This window comes from Salvelinus alpinus, chromosome 3, assembly GCF_045679555.1.
Source record: "Salvelinus alpinus chromosome 3, SLU_Salpinus.1, whole genome shotgun sequence".
NCBI classification, from domain to species: domain Eukaryota; kingdom Metazoa; phylum Chordata; class Actinopteri; order Salmoniformes; family Salmonidae; genus Salvelinus; species Salvelinus alpinus.
Window position 1 is genome coordinate 64,094,818 of NC_092088.1, and position 26,216 is coordinate 64,121,033.

The following is a 26,216-nucleotide window of genomic DNA, read 5'->3' on the forward strand; positions in this document are numbered from 1 at the left end:
TAGACTAACATGCAAGCAGAATCCATGAAATTACCTAAAAATTCCATAGAAATAAACAGAGAATATAGAATCAAACACATACCAATTAATATTCCAAATGACATACAGTATTATCCTCATGAACGACTGACAAATGGAACTCATTACTTGACCATAGGCTTGAGACTTCACAGCAGACACTGAAACAGGACCTGCTTTCACACAACATCCTTCCATGTAGACTACTTAATTTCATTCCACAATGTTCATCTATTGAAGCAAGGAGGATGTTAAACTAAAACTAAGAGACATATTTTACTAATATACGCATAATAAATCTAGGTACTACAGTTAGTGTCCCTTTAATGATGAATAATGAATATCAAACATACTATGCCACCTTTTAGCATCATGAGATGAGGTTCTCGAAGCTAACAACAGGCCATAGGGGTATGTTCAGCAGCTCTACCCTGTTACAAGAGCACCCTTATACAAGGTCATGTACAGTATGTACCGGTATATACATTGCAAATGGGTTTTGAATGGTGTAGAATCTCAGCGATGGGATTTGCTGGGGAACCAGACGATCTAAAAGTCCCAAATCAAATCTGTTTTGGATCATTTCATTTTGTACACCAAGACACGCAGCACAGTAAATACATTTATCTCACTCTCCACAAGATACATGGAACGGAATTATCCCTGTGTAGCTGAATAAAAAGGTGCCTCGCCATTCAGGAAACACAGGGCCTTGCTTTTACTGAATACATTATACATTTCCTATCAGCCTTTTGTAGTGAATGCACCCATCCCCACTAGGCTTCTAGTCCACGTATTGACTAATGGAAGAGAACAAATCACACCGTGAACCAGTGAAGTTTATAATATGGCTAATGATTGTAAATCCATTTGTCGAGGTGAACACTGCCCCGGTGAACTGATGCAAGCCGCTAGAGAAGGGACAGCTTTGTCAAAAGCAGTCAAGCTCCACCAAATATGAAACATCAAGGTCTCTTGCTGACAGTAGCGCAGCTGTGCACTGTTCATATCCGCTCACCTTATTATTTGTGCGTAAATCCTCTCTGCCAAGCGTCATGCTCGGATTCCAAAAACTAATTTAATTCTAGCTATGTGGCAGGGTGCAGGCAGGCACCTAGCAAGCCATGCGTTAATGCTTTAGCATTAAATGTGTGAGACTGCGATGCACTGTATGTAGCCTGATGAGCTACTCTGCAGCTCTCTTCAGGCCACTTTGCCAAAGTAAGGTTTCAAAAAACAACCAGGTAGACTAACACTTTTTAAAACGGTGGTAACATGAGAAGGGGGATTTTAAGCTTATGCGCAAATTTAAGTGGCACGTTTAGAGATTGCAAGAGCAATTTAAAAAAATGTATTTAACTAGGTAAGTATTGCAAGAACAATACAAAAAGCAAAATGTTATTTAAATTATAGATGTTTTAGAATACAGACAGAATATGTGCACAATACCATTCGAAGAACATATGGATTTTTTTCCTGCATACAGCTACCACAGGAAAACCATGGCACCTAACTCACACTTTATACCCGAGCCACAGCATCCACTATCAAAATAAGTCACTCAAGTACCATCACGCTACCATAAACTATTAGTGATTGAACCTTCTATGACTTCAACTGAATTGCATGAATTCTTGGACAGCCTTTGTTACAAAAAAAAAGTTCAAGTAGTATACAGTTACATAAAGGTGTAACTATTAATAGCTCAATTTGTCCCTGAACCTTTTACTACAGTGGGCTAAAACAGGGTCACAGTGTTTCTTGGTAGTCTTAAACAAATCTACTTTGAAACAAAAGTATACACCTCACACACATGGATACGGGCTTAAGAAAAATACACCTGTACCATGTTAGATATAGAGTTGAAATGTATAAAATTTTGAGTTTGCATCCCAATATTACACTTTATATACACATCACAGAAGACTGAAATATAACAAAACCGTTTGACATAGAAACACAGAACTTTTGGTATAAAAATGTTTGTTTATTCCTTATGAAAAATCTTAATAACATTCCACCCATAAGGCCATTAGGGAATTTGACTGCAGGAAGTGTTTTATTTTTGCAGAAAAGGCACCATTACTTTTCCTTGGCCTACCAGGGGGACCCATTTAAATTCACAATACAGGTCCCTCTCCTCTGGGTCTCTAATTGACTCTACATTTAGCCCGCAGAGCTTGTTACAGAGCACTGGGAGAGAGGGGTGACGAGCTTGTACAGGCGAGGGCAGAGTGAGTGAGAGAGGGTAGATTGTATAGGGCACAGTAAGAAGGATGGAGGAGAGCACAAACACCATTACTGAAACATCTAGGAGGGTGGGTGGGGGGCACAGGGTATTGTGGACATGCTGTGCGTAGACTTATGGAAGTAAATTCTAAAGGAAAATAATCACAAGGCAGTGTTATAATTAATATTGTGCTGCATTTATATTCTAATGCCATTATCCAATTTGATCAAGCATTAAACACAGTCCATCTTGATTAGTTTGTACATTAATTACAAGCCAATATATCCATCTACAAACCAAAAGCGGACATGTTTTGGGAGGAGAAAATGCTTGACATTATATACCAGCTTAGGCTGTGGAAAACTCCAGGAAAAACCTAAATAAAATTGCATCCAGTGACCTTGAACACATCAACCTTGTATATGCAAGCCACTTCACACAAGGGTTTAAATAAAGACAGGGTTTTGCCAAAGCAGTGCAATTGTAAACTGGTAAAGATCTCTGGGCTACTTTGAGTATATAGTCGTGCTAGGTTTGTCTGGAGTGCTACATGAAATAGCCATAGAAGCTCGTAAGCTCAACATTAACTACATATAGTATATTCAAATCTCTCAACATTGAGCACATTTCTAAATACTAACTTAATTGATCACATTTGACAAGTTACACTGTGTAGAATTCACTAATATTGTATATTTTGTGGTCTGATGTGAATTGAATAATAGAGTAAGTATGTGATAAAGATTTGAAAGAAATATTAGCAATTTCCACACCACTTTGGTTATGGGCAACCAACATTTTTCACCTGTAATTCAGCCAAGAGGCCTTACAAGACAGGGTGGGCTTTGGGTAAATGGAATCAAGCGTATTCCAAGGCAGTGCAATACAACTTGGGTTTTGTGTTTACTTGTATCCATCCCTTGCTAGCCTCTGCCGAGTCCCCAACAACCGGATGTTCTGGTTTTCAAGGGAAATGGAAAGAGAGCCTGTAACAACTTCTACTTTTGGACGTTAACAAGGCAACACTAACTTAATTCCTCCTCAACATTTACTGGATTGGTTGAACAGTGCAGAAGAGAAACTCCCGACAGTGTTTTTTATTCTCGTCAAGACCACTATGTAGGGGATCTAGTTTCAGGCATTTATTGTACACCTGCTACGTTAGGTTAATCCCTTGTGGGCAAAAACAATGACATTGCTTCTGTGGCAGCTAGGATATTTTCTGGTCATAGCCCAATGAGCAGGCAATGGGCCTCGCAGAAGAGAAAAAAGGGAGGCAACACCATTCCCAAACAGACTATTTCAAAATGAATAGAATTGCACCAATAACAGCTTTCAAACGGGGAGAAAAACTGTAGATACATCACAGCAATGAATTAGAAAGAGCATCCAACTGTTCCAAAGTTCAGGTTTGAGAATTGTAGTCCCACTGTTGGTAAATCCCAAGATTGAGGTTAAGGTCAAAATTAATATTTTGCTTGTTATTGTGTTGCATTTGTCAACCAACAAATAAGCACAAACGAGAAGATCTTCATATTATCCAACTTTATTACTACGTACATGTAAAACAGAGGACAGCATTGAACATTTGAGAAGAATAGAAAATAATTATTCTTGGTAAAAAAACATTTGACTGGATGGGAGCTTTATTCAAATCTACATAGTGAGGAAATGTTTTCAGGGATGTTTAAGAATATCAGGCATCTTGGAAGAAAGAATCCAAATCCTCTGTTATTTCTGCTGCCACCTCCTGAGGGAGGTTCCCTGGTCCTGGTGTTTGGTGAGGGGACGGGTTGGGGGGTTTGGTGGCGGGGTTGTCCTCCCGCTTCACTTCCACCTTCACCCCAGCCCCGGGACCGCCTAGCAGCTTCTGGCTCTCCATGAAGTACTGGTTGGGGTGATTGAGTGAAAACCCAGAGTCCTCAATCTGTACACAACAGAAAAAGGTTTTGTTAGGTGTCAGACGGTAAAAAGAATACCTTGGACAGAAGTGTCAGAAAGACAACTCTGCTTCAGTTATTTAACTAATGGCATTGTACTGGTGTTCTGGCTTTAAAAAAAAGTCTCCCTGATTAAGGCGTCAGCATGTTTCAATTCGGCTGGCGCCTAGCCGAACCCTTAAAAGATCTTCGCTTGAAAAACAAGAAATAGAGCAGCAATAGTACTGTTTATCCATTTTGAGACGCTGTAGCCAGTATACACCTCAAAATAGTCTAAGATAACAAAAAATCTTCCATCCATTTTGACGTTTTTGGCGAGGAGATCTTAGTCTGCCAATTTTACATCTAACTAAGATGTTTGGTGCAGTATTTCTCAATTAAAAAATTTAAACGAGTATTGAATCCCTACTGACCAATCACCGATGAACAAAAACGCCACAAAATGTCGTCATAATATATGTACGAACTCTTGCGAACTTTTTACACTCCGAAGCATGAGGGCAATTTAAGTCCCTCACCTGCCATCACCTTGAGAGCATTGTTCAATTCCTTTGTCTAGCGAGGCAAATGCAAGCTGACTGGTCAACCTTATTTGAACCAGCGTGGGTCCACATGTACGCCTACATATCTCAGCAGTACTTGATGGGAATAAACTCCTTACAAAAACATAGAGAGAAACAAGTTCCCTACTCATTTAAGAAGAAAAAAAACACCTAATTTTTCCTGTTAACTGTCCTGTCTCTGTTCACTGTCTGTGCATTAAACTTATTAAAGAGTGGAAAAATCTCAGAGCCACAGGTTTCACGAGTACAGAACTGTGCAATCCATTACACCCGGATCTGTCTCAGCATTACCACATAGCACTTGGCCTTCTGGATGTGACAAATGACAAATGCATAAACATGAAACAATCCGAACCCAAGATCAAAAACAAATCAATCTTTGAATAATTTTGCTGCTGCAGCACCCTCCCGCTCCCATAATCCGAGGTGAAGCATCTCGGAGCTTGCCATTTCATTACTCTTTCTATTGTTTGATTTATTGCTCCTGTGTAAATATTTAATCAGTGAAGTATTATATTTTGACCTTTAATAAACGCTGCCAAGGAGGGAGGAACAACAGATCTATCTGTACAAATCCACAGATCTAGAACCAGGTAGGAGATTAGGGCTGGGAATTGCCAGGTACATCACGATACAATATTATCACGATACTTACGCGGCGATACAATATGTATTCTGATTCTCACGATTCTATATGTATTTGCGAGAGAAAAAAAACGTCCAAAAAAGAACAAGGCGAACAAGCTATAGGTTAAAAAAAATACAGGCGTTTTGGCGCAGGTACAACTGACTAGCGCTAGTCAGTTGTACCTGCAGTAGCAAGAAATAGGTAAATATCAATAACATTGCGAAATGTGACTATCAATTTCGACCCCCATCACTATAGGACGTGGCAGATACTTAATTCTCCCATTGGCAGGTAAGGGAGAAACGAGTTGGTAGTCTTTGTGCCCCATGATGACTGTATCATTTAAAGATTAGGGGTCGTATATTGGTGGGATTGCCCATACCCCCCACACAAAATAACTATTCTTTCACAATGCGTATTAATGTCACAAACATGCATTTTGGACGACAGGACTAAAATATGACTCATGAATGTCATAAATGTGGATTTTTCATTTCGGAGGTGGTGGGGGGGTTCCATTTATCTTTCAAAGAGCACGCTGTTTATCAGAGCTGCCATCTTATTTATTCCAGGGGAATTATCCCTGGGACCCTCTGACTGTACAGCTCCAGGCTATTAGTCAGCACCTATGACCCAGAGCACCGTTTCATTCCTCCAGAGGGTCCAATGAATGATGATCTTGGAAAGCAATGACAGAGTTTACTGAAACACCATTAAGAGGCATTTAAATTGTTCTCTGTGACAATGTGAGTATATTACAACAAGGAGAAACAAGCCCCACAAATATTAATCATAACCCTTAGGTTAATTACCAAACGGATAAATTGCAATAGTGGACTAGATTAAGGACATCTATGATACTATCGAGTATAGACATATACAGTTGAAGTCGGAAGTTAACATACACCTTAGCCAAATACATTTAAACTCAGTTTTTCACAATTCCTGACATTTAATCCTAGTAAAAAAATCCATGTCTTAGGCCAGTTAGGATCACCACTTTATTTTAAGAATGTGAAATGTCAGAATAATAGTAAAGAGAATGATTTATTTCAGTTTTTATTTCTTTCATCACATTCCCAGTGGGTCAGAAGTTTACATGCACTCAATTAGTATTTGGTAGCATTGCCTTTAAAAATGGTTTAACTTGGGTCAAACGTTTTGGGTAGCCTTCCACAAGCTTCCCACAATAAGTTGGGTGAATTTTGGCCCATTCTTCCTGACAGAGCTGGTGTAACTGAGTCAGGTTTGTAGTCCTCCTTGCTCGCACATGCTTTTTCAGTTCTGCCCAAACACTTTCTATGGGATTGAGGTCAGGGCTTTGTGATGGCCACTCCAATACCTTGACTTTGTTTTCCTTAAGCCATTTTGCAACAACTTTGGAAGTATGCTTGGGGTCATTGTCCATTTGGAAGACCCATTTGTGACCAAGCTTTAACTTCCAGAATGATGTCTTGAGATGTTGCTTCAATATATCCACATACTTTTCCTCCCTCATGATGCCATCCATTTTGTTAAGTGCACCAGTCCCTCCTGCAGCAAAGCACTTCCACAATATGATGTTGCCACCCCCGTGCTTCACGGTTGGGATGGTGTTCTTCGGCTTGCAAGCATCCCCCTTTTTCCTCCAAACATAACGATGGTCATTATGGCCAAACAGTTCTATTTTTGTTTCATCAGACCAGAGGACATTTCTCCAAAAAGTACGATCTTTGTCCCCATGTGCAGTTGCAAACCGTAGTCTGGCTTTTTTATGGTGGTTTTGGAGCAGTGGCTTCTTCCTTGCTGAGCGACCTTTCAGGTTATGTCGATATAGGACTAGTTTACTGTGGATATAGATACTTTTGTACCTGTTTCCTCCAGCATCTTCACAAGGTCCTTTGCTGTTGTTCTGGGATTGATTTGCACATTTCGCACCAAAGTACGTTCATCTCTAGGGGACAGAACGCGTCTACTTCATGAGCGGTATGACGGCTGCGTGGTCCCATGGTGTTTATACTTGCGTACTAATGTTTGTACAGATGAACGTGGTACTTTCAGGCGTTTGGAAATTGCTCCCAAGGATGAACCAGACTTGTGGAGGTCCACAATTTTCTTTGAGGTCTTGGCTGATTTCTTTGGATTTTCCCATGATGTCAAGCAAAGAGGCCCTGAGTTTGAAGGTAGGCCTTGAAATACATCCACAGGTACACCTCCAATTGACTCAAATTATGTCAATTAGCCTATCAGAAGCTTATAAAGCCATGACATAATTTTCTGGAATTTTCCAAGCTGTTTAAAGGCACAGTCAACTTAGTGCATGTAAACTTCTGACCCATTGGAATTGTGATACAGTGAATTATAAGTGAAATAATCTGTCTGTAAACAATTGTTGGAAAATTTACTTGTGTCATGCACAAAGAAGATGTCCTAACCGACTTGCCAAAACTATAGTTTTGCCAAAACTATAGTTTGTTAACAAGAAATTTGTGAAGTGGTTGAACCTAAGTGTATGTAAACTTCCGACTTCAACTGTAGGTCTTGTAAGTAAGGCAAAGAAGTTGAGTAGAGCTGAAGCCATTAGAAGGCTCTGATGGGAGTATTACCTCAACCAATAAAGATAATTTAGGCTGGTAACCAGAAACAATGTGACCCACCCACCCAAGGGTGTAGCTAGGTCCCTGCAGACACATTGTCCTTTGCTTGGCTGGGGAAGTGTTCTCGTCAAGAAGCAAAGTGACTTTCATCGGACTGACTTTCAAAGTGACTTTTGGCTCCAACTCTCAAACTAGCAACAAATGGGTCTTGTGAGTTCTAAAGTTTTAATGTGCAATGATGAAATGGAGTTAAAAAAAGAACACGAATATCATAAACGTGCCCAAAATAGGCTAGGTAGTCTAAAACCTTATTAAATCACAATCTTTTTTTATCATAAATCTGTCCTTTAAAATATTTTTGGGATTACGGTATAAAGTGCTTTACATGTACTTTTCCTGGGTTATCAGATTGAAATGTGATCCGAGGATATTAGCTTCTCAGAATAAACTTTGCACCAGAGCGATGGCAAACATTCTGAAAAGTTTACCTCCAACATTCACATCAAAGACTGCTCCCTTCTCTCCTTCTCCGACTCAGTCAAATTAAACTGTCACATAGCAGATAGTCAACATTTACATCTTGGTGCTACGTGCCCACATTCTCATCAGGATTCTGTCACTTCAGCTGTGTTGAACGCTGAGGGACAGGGGCACGTGTTAAAGAACTAATCCTGACTGACATCTCTAGATTATTGCTTTCTCACTGAAAAAAATAAAAAACGCCATCACTCTCCCCAGTCTATCAGTCTGTAGAGCTTCCAATTTAAATACAATAAACAGTGCAGCACGGAAAATCACGCGAATTGTCAACACGTATCGGAGACGCGCTTCCACTCATTTGCTTTTCCCAATAGCACTGACCCCAAAAATTATTTTATGGGTTGCTGGAAATAACACAGACGTATGTAAGCAATTGCTATGATCAACGTGCATAACAGCACACCCTTACAAGACAAAGAGCAATAAGAACAAGTTCTACCCTGCTTATTTCCCATACATTTTTTCTCCCTCCTAAATAAGGACCGAATATTAAAAGCCTTGAATGTAACTGAAACTGCTGATCTAAAGGTTCTCCACTAAAAGGTATTAGATCAAATAAATGTCATTTATTAGGGGCTAAATTCATCTAAAGTGCCATAATTAACCCATACAATTTAAACGGATATGACAGCTAATGATGGATGTGATTACAGAGCTGGAGGCCCCTCCCTCCAGAGGCTTCATGCATATCCTGCAGGGCCCTTCCTCCGGTCCCCACAATAGCAGGCAGGCCGCCCCAATTACATCCGGCCCCAAATGAAAGCCGTCCTTACACTGTGCGTCAGTTCAAAGTACTTCTGGCAGGCCAGCTGATAGTGCATTCCCTTGACCAACTCCAGGATCTGAAAACAAGAAAAGAAAGCAGGGGGAATACAGAGATTAAAGAGGTGTTGGGGTTAGAGAGAGATCTTGAATTATGATTTGTATACAACAGGAATGTTGTTGCGTAAGAGCGGATTTGACGTTGACTAGCAGTTATAGATGGGTTAGCTGACAATATCACGAAAATGATGTGCGCTCTTCCACGGGGTAGAAGTCAGCGTGTTGTTGTGATTCTGGATGGCCAGATTGTTAGCAAGAATGACAAGAAACTGCCATGTGGGGAATCTTAAGTGGCTCGTTGCAGATAGTTTCATATTGTTCTTGATACCATGTCTTGTTTTGAGGTGTTTTGACTGGTTTCATGTCAATGCTAATATGACAAAAATTTGCAAGTTAGCTAACCAACAACTGTAACAATGTATTTGAGAAACAAGTGCTCATTGTGCAAATGTATTGATGTTTTCAATAAACATTGGAGACTATACATAGCTTACATATTGTCAACAATTTAGGCCATTCCTTATGTTTTGCCCCATAGTTGCACACGCGTTATTTCTGTTGCTGAACAACCAACCCGTCTATATGCAGTTTAAGGAACAACTTTGCACGATGGATGAAGTGCTTGTGTTAAGGCCCTTGTGTTTTGTGGGTGCTAATTATGGAGCGACATCATAGTGTGGCTTTAAAATGAGGCTCAAGGTATTACTGGAAATACACTGAACACAAATATAAACGTAACATGTTGGTCCCATGTTTCATGAGCTGAAATAAAAGATCCCAGACATGTTCCATACGCACAAAAAACGTATTTCTCTTTTTTTTTTTGGCACAGATTTGTTTACATCCCTGTTAGTGAGCATTTCTCCTTTGCCAAGATAATCCATCCACGTGACAGGTGTGACATATCAAGAAGCTGATTAAACAGCATGATCATTACACAGGTGCACCTTGTGCTGGGGACAATAAAAGGCCACTCTAAAATGTGCAGTTCTGTCACAACACAATGCCACTGATGAGGGAGCATGCAATTGGCATGCTGACTGCAGGATTGTCCATCAGAGCTGTTGCCAGAGAATTTAATGTTCATTTCTCTACCATAAGCCACATCCAACGTCATTTTAGAGAATTTGGCAGTATGTCCAACCGGCCTCACAACCGCAGACCTCGTGTATGGCGTCATGTGGGCGAGTGGTTTGCTGATGTCAACATTGTGAACAGACTGCCTTATGGTGGCGGTGGGGTTATGGTATGGGCAGGCATAAGCTACAGACAACGAACAAGCAATTTGAATGCACAGAGATACCGTGACGAGATCCTGAGGCCCATTTTCGTGCCATTCATCTGCTGCCATCACCTCATGTTTCAGCATTATAATGCACAGCCCTATCTCACAAGGATCTGTACACACTTTCTGGAAGCTGAATGAGGTCCCAGTTCTTCCATGGCCTGCATACTTACCATTCATGTCACCCATTGAGCATGTTTGGGATGCTGTGGATCGACGTGTACGACAGTGTATATCAGTTCCTGAAAATCCAGTAAAATCGCACAGCCATTGAAGAGGAGTGGGACAACATTCCACAATCAACTTTACAGTGAAATGCTTACTTAGGAGCCCCTAACCAACAATGCAGTTGGAAAAAAAATACAGATAAGAATTAGAAATAAAAGTAACAAGTAATTAAAGAGCAGCAGTAAAATAACAATAGCGAGACTATATACAGGGGGATACCGGTACAGAGTCAATGTGCGGGGCCACCGGTTAGTTGAGGTAATATGTACATGTAGATAAAGTTATTATTAAAGTGATTATGCATAAATGATAACAACAGAGAGTAGCAGCGGTGTAAAAGAGGGGGAGGGGCAATGCAAATAGTCTGGGTAGCCATTTGATTAGATGTTCAGCAGTCTTATGGCTTGGTGGTAGAAGCTGTTTAGAAGCCTCTTGGACCTAGACTTGGCGCTCCGGTACCGCTTGCCATCCTATACACCGAGTTGTGAATATATCGTCAGGTGCACAAATTCACTATAAACCTCAAGGAGAGATTAAACACCAATGTTCCACTTCCCACTTGTCAAATGGGTTTCTGGGGTTCCTAACACAGACAATAAAGTACCCTAGTCGCAGAGGGGATTGAATGGCACATTAAATCACGCAGGGTGTCATCCGAGTTCCTTTACACCAGTTAAGGCAGGACTTTTACGCTTTATGGTGCCTCTTCTACCATTCACAGGGTGCACGGTTTTTATTCCTATATTTCTCAATATGTTGGGGGGAAAATTGCAACAGATTGACAGACTTTCCATATTGGTGCCCATGACTAGCTTTTCCAGCTCCAAGAGCCAAGGTGAAAGCACTGCCAATGGCTGCCCTTCTGAATGACAGACAGGTTAGCTCACATTCTTAGAGGGGGGCATTGTCACATGTCAGTGTCTGGCCTCTGTGGCATGCAGTGTCAGTTTTAAGGAGGGGCAGCCCCAAGTAGACTGGGTGAGTGAGGACTGATGTTATGCATATGAATCACTTCCCACTGATTTCTCTCACTTTGGATTCAGTCTCTAACATTTAATAATGCTGCCTACAGTGGTTGCTCAACTAAAGGTTTTGCGAATATGCTGCGGGACTTAGAGGAAATTTGTGGTTTAGTACTGCGTCACTACTTCATTGCTCCAGATCAGAGCAAGGGGGAGTTAGAGCACTGATTATGCTTTTGGATCCCAAGGTGCTACTGTGTCTGACAATGAATAGGCGACATAAACCAAATAGAAACTGATAATTGTGCACGACTTCAAAATTGAATTTCAATTAATTGAATGATGAGGATGAAGGTAATTGAACATAGAACAATAGTGTAAGAATTGCTATTCCTCTGTCACTTATGTTTTTGTTACTACTCGTCAGTACTACTTACTAAAACTGTTGTTACACTAAGAGAAACTTGGACTTCAATTAGCGTGTGGAAATGTTAGGATTATTTTGCTCTTACTGTAGTATTGTAGCCTACTCCCGACCGGTCACGTTGTACAGCGCCATTATGGGCTATTAGCAGGACAATAGAGACTCTTGTCAAGGAGGGTAGGAAGATAATTGTATTGTCAAATGTATTTCTTAGTTAGGTTGGCTGTATCACAACCGGCCGTGATTAGTTGCAATTTCAGTTGAATCCACCAAAAAAGACAGAACAAATAATCCAACAAATATTGTGGTTAAACTGAAATATACTATTTAATTAAAATAACTATCAATTGGAACCTTTAACAAATGGAAGGGGGAAATATAATTAACCCTGTTTTTCACAAGTGTTTTTTTGGTTGTGAATTCTGCAAACAATTTTTCTAGGATGGGCTATTAGCAGCTATTAGCATATATATATGTCATATTGATCATGGCTCCCGAGTGGCACAGTGGTCTAAGGCACTGCATCTCAGTGCAAGAGGCATCACTACAGTCCCTGGTTCGAATCCAGGCTGTATCACATCCAACCGTGATTAGGACTCCCATAGGGCGGCGCACAATTATTATTATTATTTAATTTAGAATGATATAAAAGCCCCTTAGATATTCTCACAGACCATATTTGCCCTAATGAAAAAGCCCCTTTGATATTAATTTAGAATCTTCCAATCCTCTAAATGTAATTATTGGCGGAGAGTCACATCATTGGAACTTTTTTTTTTATAGATATACTGTAGGCCTACCGTAGGCAACATGAGTCTTAATAGTGTTGAGTACTGTGCTGTTAAAAGTGATGTAGGTCTTATTTACTTAAAAAGCATATTGAAGTTAGAAGCAAAAGGATTTGAAGCAATAGCCTACCCGCTGTGGTCAACTATTTCAGCACCGTTTCACACTGCTCTGAGACTAACATGGGGACTGGTCTTGATAAATCAATTAGACTTTTATTTTCACTGAATCACTGAATATTGGTTAGACTACAATTAGGGTGTGGAAATGTTATGCTCTTAGTAATGTAGCCTACTCCCGACCGTCACGTTGTACAGCACCATATTTTCCGTTTCATCCTAACGGTAACTGAGGGTTTAGTTTTTCTTGGAATAGAAACACCATGATATTAATCAAATTAAGCTACATTTCTTAAAATCAATTCCATATACTATGTTCAAAAAACATTATTATTTTTTTTTTTTTTACATTCACTAGTACAGCCAATATTGAAGGTTATCAAATGCTTCTCAAAGATGCCCTCGTGGTCAAACTAGCACTAATGGTAACAATGCCTGACAATTAAATAACGTGCCATAGAATTCTGCGGCAGCCCGCAAGGTGTGCTGCAATATGACGCAACTTTTAAAGGAAGACCCACTGTACATACCGGTCTCTCTGCTCAGGAACATTGGCCTCCTGGGCCAAACCCCACACAGTGTCAGCGTGTCCTCCACTCAACTCTGAGTACTACTATAGGGGTTGCTGAGGGCGACAGGGAGTAAATGACTCATTTAATTTGAAGAGGGATAAGCTCCCTTTGGGTTGGCTGTCCACTTAAATTAGCACGCTATCATCTAGTCCTTCCCTACTGCTCAATGGATTGCTTAGTACACAGATTATTTTAAATATTGATTAGCCTCTCACTAGTGTGTGGTCTTTAGACTTGACTCTGCAGATTTGTACATCGAAATATAATCTAGATTCTATTTCTATAGATTTGAATACATAGACATATCTGGGCATGAATAGGCTACTTTGACCAGTGCTTAGAATGGGCTGTGCTGAATGCTTCAGCACACAGTAACATTTAAATAAACAACCTTAAAACACTCAGAATTGATCTCATATACATGCACTAGAGATATGTCTAGGAGCTGTATACAACCATCCATTTCAGGTCTAGACTGTTCTTTTTGTGGGAAATAATCTTGTGTGGAATGTTTAAGTGAAATACAAGCATAATGTTTGCAATGACAAGCGATCTGCTGACAATTTTTACTGCAAGTGACTCACTCATATTATTTTTCGTTTTATTTTTTTAAAGCTTTGAGCTCTATTTATCGACTTGAATGTTTTTATGGTCCCATTTTCAGTAAATAAATGTGGAAATGTATCAAATTCTAAATATAGCTTACAGGTAGGGATGGACGATATATCGGTGAACATATCGTAATCGTCCGATATTAGCTAAAAATGCCAACATCGGTATTGGCCGATGTCTAGTTTAACGCCGATGTCAAAGCTACCGTGCATACCTATATAACGTAGGTACATGACGTAATGACGCCACGTAAAATTCTGCGATACATGTGCTGCACAGCATTCCTAACCTAGCCCACAATGTCTGCTGTGTGGATCGAGCAGTCAACAAGTCGAGCAGTCATTTGAAAGAGTAAGAACATTTCAGCGAGACAACGCAAAGGCGAAATCCATCAAAGCCAAGATAATGGAAATCATTGCCCTTAACAATCAACTGCTCTCTGTCATGGGTGATGTTGGCTTTCGCCGACTGGTCGAGCACTGGTACACACTATCAAGGGCGCTATTTTTCAGATGTTGCCCTACTGGATTTAGACAGTAATAGCGTCACTGGTATTAGCTTCATGACATACATACTATAGAACGCCGTTTGGGTCTTTGCATGTCAAAAAAGATTCAGTAGCACTGTCGAAGTTGTACAACCAGCCTGATAACAATGACCAGTAGAAACTGCAGTCATTTTCATTACTCTTAGCAATGATTTAGGAATCCTTGTGAGTAAGTAATAGCTAGGTTGCCACTTGTTCGCCTATTGAAATTGAACTTCAGTTCATGAAAATAAATAAATAATTATTTATAAATAAATTCTTATTTCAGTAGCACTGTCGAAGTTGTACAACCAGCCTGATAACAATGACCAGTAGAAACTGCAGTCATTTTCATTACTCTTAGCAATGATTTAGGAATCCTTGTGAGTAAGTAATAGCTAGGTTGCCACTTGTTCGCCTATTGAAATTGAACTTCAGTTCATGAAAATAAATAAATAATTATTTATAAATAAATTCTTATTTATAATGACGCCTACCCCGGCCAAACCTGGACGACGCTGGGCCAATTGTGCGCCGCCCTATGGGACTCCTAATTACGTACGAATGTGATACAGGCGGGATTCGAACCAGGGACTGTAGTGATGCCTCTTGCACGGAGATGCAGTGCCTTCGACTGCTGCGTCCATGTGTGTGTGTTAACTATTTAACTGTACTGGAATGCTGTACAGTTAAAAGGCTTCAAAAAAAAATTATAAATCGGTTCTTGGTATAGTTTTTTTTGGCAAGGAAAATATTGGATATTGGTATCGGCCAAAAATGTCATATCGGCGCATCACTAACAGATATATGGCTCTCCCCTTCTACATCGTCTCTGTCCATACAGCCTGTTGGGTTCTCCATACATCGCAAGGACAGGACGAAAAAACCCTGGGAAAGTAAAGGTGGAGGGGTATGTTTCATGATTAATAACTCATGGTGTGATTGTGGTATCGTACAAAAACCGAACACCTTTTGCTCTCCCGATCTGGAATACCTCACCATCAAATGCCGACCCCATTACCTCAAAAGATAAACGGCCATGGCCATAACCAATGAGAATGATATCCCCCATCGTGACACCACGGTGGCACTCAAGGAACTATACGGTACTTTAAGCAAGCTGGAAACGGCATATCCTGAGGCCGCATGTTGTAGCTGGGGACTTTAAAGGAAATCTGAAGAAAATTCTCCCGAAATCCCACCAACACATCACTTGTGTTAAACACGGAGAGAATATGCTTGACCATTGTAGCCATCCTGGAAGGGAGAATAACAAGGCCCTCCCCCCTATAGGCAGAAATTAAAGCACAAAGAACCTGTGGTAAGAACTGTTCAACGTTGGTCTGACCAGTCAGAATCCATGCTATAGGACTGTTTTGATCACAGACTGGGATATGTTCCAGGTCGCCTCTGGGAATAACATCGATGACTACACTGACTCTGGGTTCATCAGGAAGGGCATAGAAGATGTTGTTCCTGTGGTGATGACTAGAACCTATCCAAACCAAAAACCCTGGACAGATGGCAGCATTCACGCAAAACTGAAAGCACAAACCACCTGCATCAATATACTAAGGGTTTTGCCGTTTCTAAAATAACGTATTTTGGTGTTTTTGGAGCCTTTGTTCATGTTTTTTCAGGGCCTCCATACTACACAACGAGGATTAGGAAGTGACTTGCTGTTTGGGGTAATCACAAAAAAAGGTTTCTGGACTTCTCGTTTAATGACCTCAGCCACTCGAGCCATATAGCAGACAGTGATGGTACAGGTGCATCAGAGTAGGCTTTTGTAGGCTACAGTCCAAGCTATGTCTTCCAATGGTGTGACTGCTGTCGGCATCCAAAGATGATCCAACTGGAATAAACGCTTGGAGGTAAGGATGAAAGCAGTGGTGTAGTCCACACCCATACAGATATCACTTATTACTGTTATCTACATAGTGCATTGATGTGAATCACACTGCTGCTCTCTCATTTAGCTATTTGCGCCTTACGGATTGTGGTCGTTATGGATGGCTGTTCACAAATCTAGATGTGTATTTGAACCCAATAATGGTTGAATTCAAGAAGTTTAAGCTGCCTATCAATTATTGTTTTTGAAACCAGTGGACAGCCAGTGAAAAATGCGCTCTCGCAACAGCTGTACAGTGTGAATCCCAGCCTATGGAATAAAAGTGTGGCATTTATTGCTCAATCTAATTCATGCTGATAAAAAAATAAATATCCATAGGCCTAATGGACACATGCTCAAACTCACACACTTGATTGCCCCTTTTAAGTCTATCTATAGTTGCCAAATCTATTTTGGACACACAAAGAATGTAACTTAAATGCCTCATGAGCTTAGTTCAACTGTCACACTCCACGAGAACCCAAAATATAAGCTTGTTTTTCTCCAATGTTTGTAAACATCATAAACAAACACTGTATAGCCTCATAACATTGTTAAAACAATGTTGATATCATGGATGGTCAGTCCTTGCATCGCTAGCTCTGTTTATTAATCTGAGAGTGGTGCCCTGCGACGAACCATCAAACAGGCAAAGCGTCAATACAGGGCTAAGATTGAATCATACTAAACCGGCTCCGACGCTCGTCGGATGTGGCAGGGCTTGCAAACTATTACAGACTACAAACGGAAGCACAGCCGCGAGCTGCCCAGTGACACGAGCCTACCAGACGAGCTAAATCACTTCTATGCTCGCTTCGAGGCAAGCAACACTGAGGCATGCATGAGAGCATCAGCTGTTCCGGACGACTGTGTGATCACACTCTCCGTAGCCGACGTGAGTAAGACGTTTAAACAGGTCAACATACACAAGGCTGCGGGGCCAGACGGATTACCAGGACGTGTGCTCCGGGCATGTGCTGACCAACTGGCAGGTGTCTTCACTGACATTTTCAACATGTCCCTGATTGAGTCTGTAATACCAACATGCTTCAAGCAGACCACCATAGTCCCTGTGCCCAAGAACACAAAGTCAACCTGCCTAAATGACTACAGACCCGTAGTACTTTTAAAGGCTGGTAATGGCTCACATCAACACCATTATCCCAGAAACCCTAGACCCACTCCAATTTGCATACCGCCCAAACAGATCCACAGATGATGCAATCTCTATTGCACTCCACACTGCCCTTTCCCACCTGGACAAAAGGAACACCTATGTGAGAATGCTATTCTTTGACTCAGCGTTCAACACCATAGTACCCTCAAAGCTCATTACTAAGCTAAGGAACCTGGGACTAAACACCTCCCTCTGCAACTGGATCCTGGACTTCCTGACGGGTCGCCCCCAGGTGGTGAGGGTAGGTAGCAACACATCTGCCACACTGATCCTCAACACTGGAGCTCCCCAGGGGTGCGTGCTCAGTCCCCTCCTGTACTCCCTGTTCACCTACGACTGCATGGCCAGGCACGAGTCCAACACCATCAAGTTTGCAGACGACACAACAGTGGTAGGTCTGATTACCGACAACGACGAGACAGCCTATAGGGAGGAGGTCAGAGACCTCGCCGGGTGGTGCCAGAATAACAACCTAACAACCTAGGCACTTCAGAGGGTAGTGCGTACGGCCCAATACATCACTGGGGCAAAGCTGCCTGCCATCCAGGACCTCTACACCAGGCGGTGTCAGAGGAAGGCCCTAAAAATTGTCAAAGACGCCAGCCACCCAGTCATAGATTGTTCTCTCTACTACCGCATGGCAAGCGGTACCGGAGTGCCAAGTCTAGGACAAAAAGGTGATGATGCTCAGGTAAAACAATTTTACTAATCTATACTTCCATATTTCCAAGTCCTATTCTAGAAGATCAAGGGGTATAACATTTATTGGAATGACTGGAATTCTGTGTGTTTTAATGTAAAGATATAATTTAATCATATTATCTTATGTAGTAGAAAGCGATGGGTTAGAAGAAGCCAAAATAACCAACCCATAACATTTTTACATCCATATATGGCCAGCTATGTAAACTTTAACATTGATTTATCCTGCAATAGATGTCGTTCAATTGGTAACATACATTTATGTCTTCTTCTAATGCCTCTTAAGGGGAAAGTAATCTAAAAGTAACAGAATGTAATCAGATTACGTTACCAAGTTTGGGCAACACAAAACTTACATTACTGATTGCAATTTTGGACAGGTAACTAGTAACTAGCGGATTACATTTAGAAAGTAACCTACCCAACGCTGCTCACAAGTAAAACAAAATGGATCTATTACCGGTGTGATCATATAGCCTACCTCAAATTTGGAAATATATATTTTTTTTTAAATGGCCAGAACAACAATGTATTGGCAGGGCAATTCAAGCAAAACCAATATGCGGTGATAATGTATTAGGCCTATAGCTGGTATGGGAATAATAATGCATTTTATTTTGTAATGTTGTTTCTTGCGTCAAACACAACATTTTCAGTCACCTCCTTGTCTGAAGGACAAGTGGATAAACAGGTTAATGTCAAGCCCTGCATATTTTTTTCAAAAGTCTCATGGAATGTAGTCTAATTTCAGGTCTAATGAGTGCCGACTTGAACAATGTGTGCAACTTCCAGCGTGCGTTTACTATGAACACTGAGGCTGTACCTGCTTTACCAGAGTGGCCTGCCAACAAAAACAATGGAGAAAATGCATCCCATAACATTTGAACATGGAAATAGCTGTTCTATCATTCAGTGTACAGTAGCAGCCAATGTGTGGTGTTCATTGTAGGACACATTGGCTGCTACTGTACACTGAATGATAGAACAGCTATTTCTTTGGCCCATGTTCAAATGTTATGGGATGCATTTTCTCCATTGTTTTTGTTGGCAGGCCACTCTGGTAGGCCTACATTATGATCAAATAGCCAACGTGGCCTTCTTGACCACTTAAAACTAACTTAAAGCAGGTACAGCCTCAGTGTTCATAGTAAACGCACGCTGGAAGTTGCACACATTGTTCAAGTTGGCACTCATTAGACCTGAAATTTGCTCAGTGCTGAACATTTTTTGAGGGAACATTGGACATAAGTGTGTCGTGTACTGGAAAAGGGTCTATATTCCATAAACTTAGTTAGGCAATTACATCTATCAGGACACTTCCAAATGACATTGGAAGATTATATTTCTAGATTATACTGTGGGCTGTTAGGCTGCGTGTATATGTTCTTCATACGAGACTTTGAACAGTGAACTTTATGGCCCAATTAAAAAGGGGACCATGAATTAAATTAACGTCCTGAAGGTCCATAACTCCATGAGAACGCTACGGCAAGACCTTACAACTTCATTTCATTACCTGCACCATTGAACCCAGTTTAATGTGTTGAGAGAACACATTGAAAGTGCTTAAAAAGAGCACTTGAAAATATGCCCCGATTCATTTTAAAAGACACAGATGCTAAGGCGGTCAAAGCTGTAAACTCACTGAGCTGAGCTGCTCATATATAAAACCTGGGTTCTAGGCTGGAGCACTGCAGATTTCAACTACACCCAGAATATCAATGCTAAAACTACTCACATACCTACCAAATACTACTGACGAGGCTAATGATCTCTGAGGAAAATTGCATCTAAAGTCAACTGAAGAAAATTTGATTTGAGAAAATTGGTTAACCCTGTATTAGAGGTCGACCGATTATGATTTTTCAGCGCCGATACCGATTATTGGAGGACCAAAAAAAGCCGATACCGATTAATCGGCCAATTTTATTTATAATATTTGTAATAATGACAATTACAACAATACTGAATGAACACTTATTTTAACTTAATATAATACATCAATAAAATCCATTTAGCCTCAAATAAATAATGAAACATGTTCAATTTGGTTTAAATAATGCAAAAACAAAGTGTTGGAGAAGAAAGTAAAAGTGCAATATGTGCCATGTAAGAAAGCTAATGTTTAAGTTCCTTGCTCAGAACATGAGAACATATGAAAGCTGGTGGTTCCTTTTAACTTGAGTTTTCAATATTCCTAGGTAAGAAGTTTTAGGTTGTAGTTATTATAGGAATTATAGGACTATTTCTCTCTATACGATTTGTATTTCATATACCTTTGACTATTGGACATTCTTATAGGCACTTTAGTATTGCCAGTGTAACAGTATAGCTTCCGTCCCTCTCCTCGCTCCTACCTGGGCTCGAACCAGGAACACATCGACAACAGCCACCCTCGAAGCAGTGTTACCCATGCAGATCAAGGGGAACAACTACTCCAAGTCTCAGAGCGAGTGACGTTTGAAACGCTATTAGCGCGCACCCCGCTAACTATCTAGCCATTTCACATCGGTTACACCAGCCTAATCTCGGGAGTTGATAGGCTTGAATTCATAAAGAGCTGTTTGAATGAATGCTTACGAGCCTGCTGGTGCCCACCATCGCTCAGTCAGACTGCTCTATCAAATCATAGACTTAATTATAACATAATAACACACAGAAATACGAGCCTTAGGTCATTAATATGGTCGAATCCGGAAACTATCATCTCGAAAACAAAACATTTATTCTTTCAGTGAAATACGGAACCGTTCCGTATTTTATCTAACGGGTGGCATCCATCAGTCTAAATATTCCTGTTACATTGCACAACCTTCAATGTTATGTCATAATTACGTAAAAGTCTGGCAAATTAGTTCGCAACGAGCCAGGCGGCCCAAACTGTTGCATATACCTTGACTCTGCGTGCAATGAACGCAAGAGAAGTGACACAATTTCACCTGGTTAATATTTCCTGCTAACCTGGATTTCTTTTAGCTAAATATGCAGGTATAAAAATATATACTTCTGTGTATTGATTTTAGGAAAGACATTGATGTTTATGGTTAGGTACAGTCGTGCAACGATTGTGCTTTTTTCGCAAATGCGCTTTTGTTAAATCATCCCCTGTTTGACGAAGTTGGCTGTCTTTGTTAGGAAGAAATAGTCTTCACACAGTTCGCAACGAGCCAGGCGGCCCAAACTGCTGCATATACCCTGACTCTGTTGCAAGAGAAGTGACACAATTTTCCTAGTTAAAAGAAATTCATGTTAGCAGGTAATATTAACTAAATATGCAGGTTTAAAAATATATACTTGTGTATTGATTTTAAGAAAGGCACTGATGTTTATGGTTAGGTACACGTTGGAGCAACAACAGTCCTGTTTCGCGAATGCGCACCGCATCGATTATATGCAACGCAGGACACGCTAGATAAACTAGTAATATCATCAACCATGTGTAGTTAACTAGTGATTATGATTGATTGATTGATTGTTTTTTATAAGATAAGTTTAATGCTAGCTAGCAACTTACCTTGGCTTTTTACTGCATTCGCGTAACAGGCAGGCTCCTCAAGAAGTGCAATGTAAAGCAGGTGGTTAGAGCGTTGGACTAGTTAACCGTAAGGTTGCAAGATTGAATCCCTGAGCTGACAAGGTAAAAATCTGTCGTTCTGCCCCTGAACAAGGCAGTTAACCCACCGTTTCTAGGCAGTCATTGAAAATAAGAATGTGTTCTTAACTGACTTGCCTAGTTAAATCAAATCGGCCAAATCGGTGTCCAAAAATACAGATTTCCGATTGTTATGAAAACTTGAAATCGACCCTAATTAATCGGCCATTCCAATTAATCGGTCGCCCTCTACCCTGTATTAACTAAACACGTCCATGTTTCTGGTGTATAAAAATGTCAACTGCATTGTTTTACTAAGAGCTGTGAAAAAGCTATTAATTCCTCACTTTTCTTAGTGTTATAATAATCTGTCAACCTTGTCAAAAGTGTGATGACAATCTACATTTTGCACTGTAGTGAATACATATTCTAATCTATACTTAACTTTTAGAGAATTAAACTTTCTTCCTTTCAAATTCCATTTCTGGTATTGTTATGGAGCTCAAGGCAGACTAATTAAGGCAGCTTGACTTTTGTAAACAATTTTGGTGACACTGTACTGTTCATTTTACGTCCGTAATGTGTGTTTGTTTCTTGCCATCTAGGACTTTATTTATTGCCAGTAAAAAATAATTACAATAGATCACCAGGTTAAACTACATTCATCAATACAAAGTAAATCATGTAGATGAGACTGCCTGAACATATTAGTGACAACTGCAGTCAGTTAATGTTGCATTGTTCCATGGGTTAACAACAGAGCATCTGAGAGAACAGAACAGCCTCAGGCGTGTTCTGGGCCTTACCCACCTGACTGATGCCGCTGGGGGAGACCTTATAGGACTGCAGCTTCTGCTTCAGCAGCTCTGGGTCACTGTGTCGGAATGGACACCCTGCAACCACCAGGTCATAGAGAAATTAGGCATGAGAGAATGGCAGGTATTCACAATAGTAGCTCTGCTAGGAATTTTTGTTGTTGTTGCATGGGTCAAACGATTAGACATTGAAATCAAAACACTGCCTTGCATTTGTTATGGCTGGGTTCATAGGGAAAATTGCATCCATACATAACCCTTTTCATGGAGCAAATTTTCACCGGTATCACTGCTACCAAGCTATAGGCTTAAAAGGCTAATAACGATAAAAAAGGGCTCATCACGTATGCAATAACCATGCATCTCTCCAGGTCCATGACTCACCGTGCTGGTCGCCTTGGCTGGGTGGGTTTGACAAAATCACCTTCATGCAACTGTAAGGGGTGTAGTCTGTGCGCTTGCCTTCCTTCCCGAACATGTGGCGGATGCTGTAGGCATATGCTTTGTCAAACTGCAAGGCAAAAAGAGAGCGAGAGAAAAGAGAGGTGAGACATGGGGTTGTAGTGAAAGAGGGCACGGAGGGAGGGATGGGGGGTGCGGGAGGTTGGGGGTGAAAACAGAGACGTTGTCGTACATCATGTCGGTGGCGGCAGGGTGTTTTCCGCCATGAAATATTGAGCTATTAAAGGGAACCTGCTGCAGAGGTGTTTCCAAACTCCAGACAGCCGTCACTGGATTATGGGTAGTGCCCCCCCCCCCTCCATCTCTTTTTTATCCCTCCATCTCTCTCTTCCCTGTTACTGGCTGCACACCTCTTCACATATATGCTGTGATCATTTGTCAGAAAGGCGTTAACATAAGGAGACCGATTTAAAGCAGTAAAAACGCCAATCACACAGTCACATTACAGGCCCATACACTACAGACAACCTGTTATTGGAAAGTTCCTATTGAATTGTGAACCCATTGTTGTGGATGATACAATCAAAACCATCAATCCTTGTGAAAAAAATACATAGGCCTATAAGACATGACAAACACATATGGGGAAAAAAGTGCTCAAAACTCACTCAGTTGAATAATTCAAGAAAAAGCCAACGAACCGCTGATCCACTGAAAATCAAAAGAAGCATTCAACAGTGACAGCAGAACCTTTGAAGCAGCGTTTCACAAACTCAGTCCTGGGGACCCAAAGGGGTGCACGTTTTGTTTTTTACCTAACACTACACAGCTGATTCAAATCAAAGCTTGATGATTAGTTGATGATTTGAATCAGCTGTATAGTGTTAGGGCAAAAACCAAAACGTGTACCCCTTGGGGTCCCGAGGACAGAGTTTGAGAAACCCTGCTCTAAAGCATCTGAATCTTTCCATTCCATAGCAACAGCTCTCCCCCTCTCTGCAGACAGACCTACTGTCGATACCGCCACCTCCAAGGGTCCGCCTCCTGTCCTGCTCCAAAATATATGGCATGTGCTTAAGAAACCATTACAGTGTTTGCGTTCGATGGGGGTCACTGCATTCAATCTCAGCGGTGAACTCAATTTAACAATCATATGTACTCTTGTAGCTGCTCAAAAGGGAAATACGGCCTCCCCCTGATGGTAAAATCAACAGAGGGCTGCGGGAGAGCGAGAAAACATTAATCACGATGGTACTCATCATAATCCATTACAGTTGCAATAAAACCCCTGGACTTGACAAGGTGACCAGCTGCATCGTGGCAATCTCAGGAGCGATAAAAACTATTCACCAATCATATATTAATTATATGGTGCTCCTAAGGATTTAGGAAGCCATTTCCAGTTTAAAGATCACAGCCTACTGTATTAAAATTGTTCTAGGAGCGCTTTGGTAGGTGCTTTGACATTTGTGTAAAAGTTTCCTGTGTTACTGCTATTCATGCATATTAATAAGTGACAGTGAGCACGGAGAGTTTGACACTAAAAAGTTAGGACATCGAGAACAGAGAGTTAAGGAAAGGACTTAATCTTTTTTTGACAAGTACATCTACGAAACCACACAAAGTGTGAAGTTGGTAACTTTGATTGAAAGGTCACAAGCCACTGCTTTCGGATGCCTACTGGTCCATCCAGTCAGAGCCACTCACAAGGAGCCGAGCTCCAAGGACAACAATGACATTTGTTAGATAAAGCCAGTCTAATTACACAGTGGCGTAGCTATTGAGTGTCAGAAGTGCCAGCCATTCAGTGCTCCGCTGAAAGACTGCCACACACGGAGCCACTGTGCACCCCACTTCTCTTATAACAGTAATTACTGTATTAATGTCAACTGTTCCCAAAGTAATGTATGCAAATGCTCATTGGAGGAAGTGCATTGTTTTTCCATCACTGATCTTAAATTCCAGCTGGAATAAATTGGCAGCGCGCTCTTTTCTTTGCAATTGCAAGCTTTTCTTTAAGGCATGGTAGCGTTTACTTAGCATCTCTGAAGAGTGCCAAACGAGTCCAAACCGATTCTACATGTACATCCTCGTGAAAATATCAGCAGTAAGACACCCACGGGTGGGTGGTCCCTAAATTATATATATTTTTAAAAACACGCGGCGCCAAATTTTTTATTTTTTTATTTTACCGTTATTTTACCAGGTAAGTTGACTGAGAACACGTTCTCATTTGCAGCAACGACCTGGGGAATAGTTACAGGGGAGAGGAGGGGGATGAATGAGCCAATTATAAACTGGGGATTATTAGGTGACCATGATGGTTTGAGGGCCAGATTGGGAATTTAGCCAGGACACCGGGGTTAACACCCCTACTCTTACGATAAGTGCCATGGGATCTTTAATGACCTCAGAGAGTCAGGACACCCGTTTAACGTCCCATCCGAAAGACGGCACCCTACACAGGGCAGTGTCCCCAATCACTGCCCTGGGGCATTGGGATATTTTTTTTTTTAGACCAGAGGAAAGAGTGCCTCCTACTGGCCCTCCAACACCACTTCCAGCAGCATCTGGTCTCCCATCCAGGGACTGACCAGGACCGACCCTGCTTAGCTTCAGAAGCAAGCCAACAGTGGTATGCAGGGTGGTATGCTGCTGGCATGAACGGTGAACAAATGGCAGATCAACATTCGGTGCGGTGTGCGCTCGCTTACACAATGTAATTTCAAAACCTGAGAGCTGCTATTCTTTCCAATGTTTGACAGCAATATGTAGGCTAGTTGAAGTGAGATTGATATAAGGCATG

General features: G+C 41.0%; 1 protein-coding gene across 1 annotated transcript in view; it reads right to left on the minus strand.

Annotated features, from left to right (window-relative positions):
- Nucleotides 1-3,778: 3,778 nt before the first annotated feature.
- prim2 (DNA primase subunit 2) overlaps nt 3,779-26,216 on the minus strand; it is a 108,411-nt gene continuing 85,973 nt past the window's right edge. Inside the window, exons 11-14 of the mRNA XM_071393675.1 lie at nt 23,393-23,519; nt 23,004-23,086; nt 9,269-9,337; nt 3,779-4,175 (exon numbers count right to left, since the gene is read on the minus strand). Of these exons, the coding sequence (XP_071249776.1) occupies nt 3,945-4,175; nt 9,269-9,337; nt 23,004-23,086; nt 23,393-23,519 (510 nt within the window). The 3' untranslated portion in view covers nt 3,779-3,944. The remainder of the gene's footprint in view (nt 4,176-9,268; nt 9,338-23,003; nt 23,087-23,392; nt 23,520-26,216) is intronic.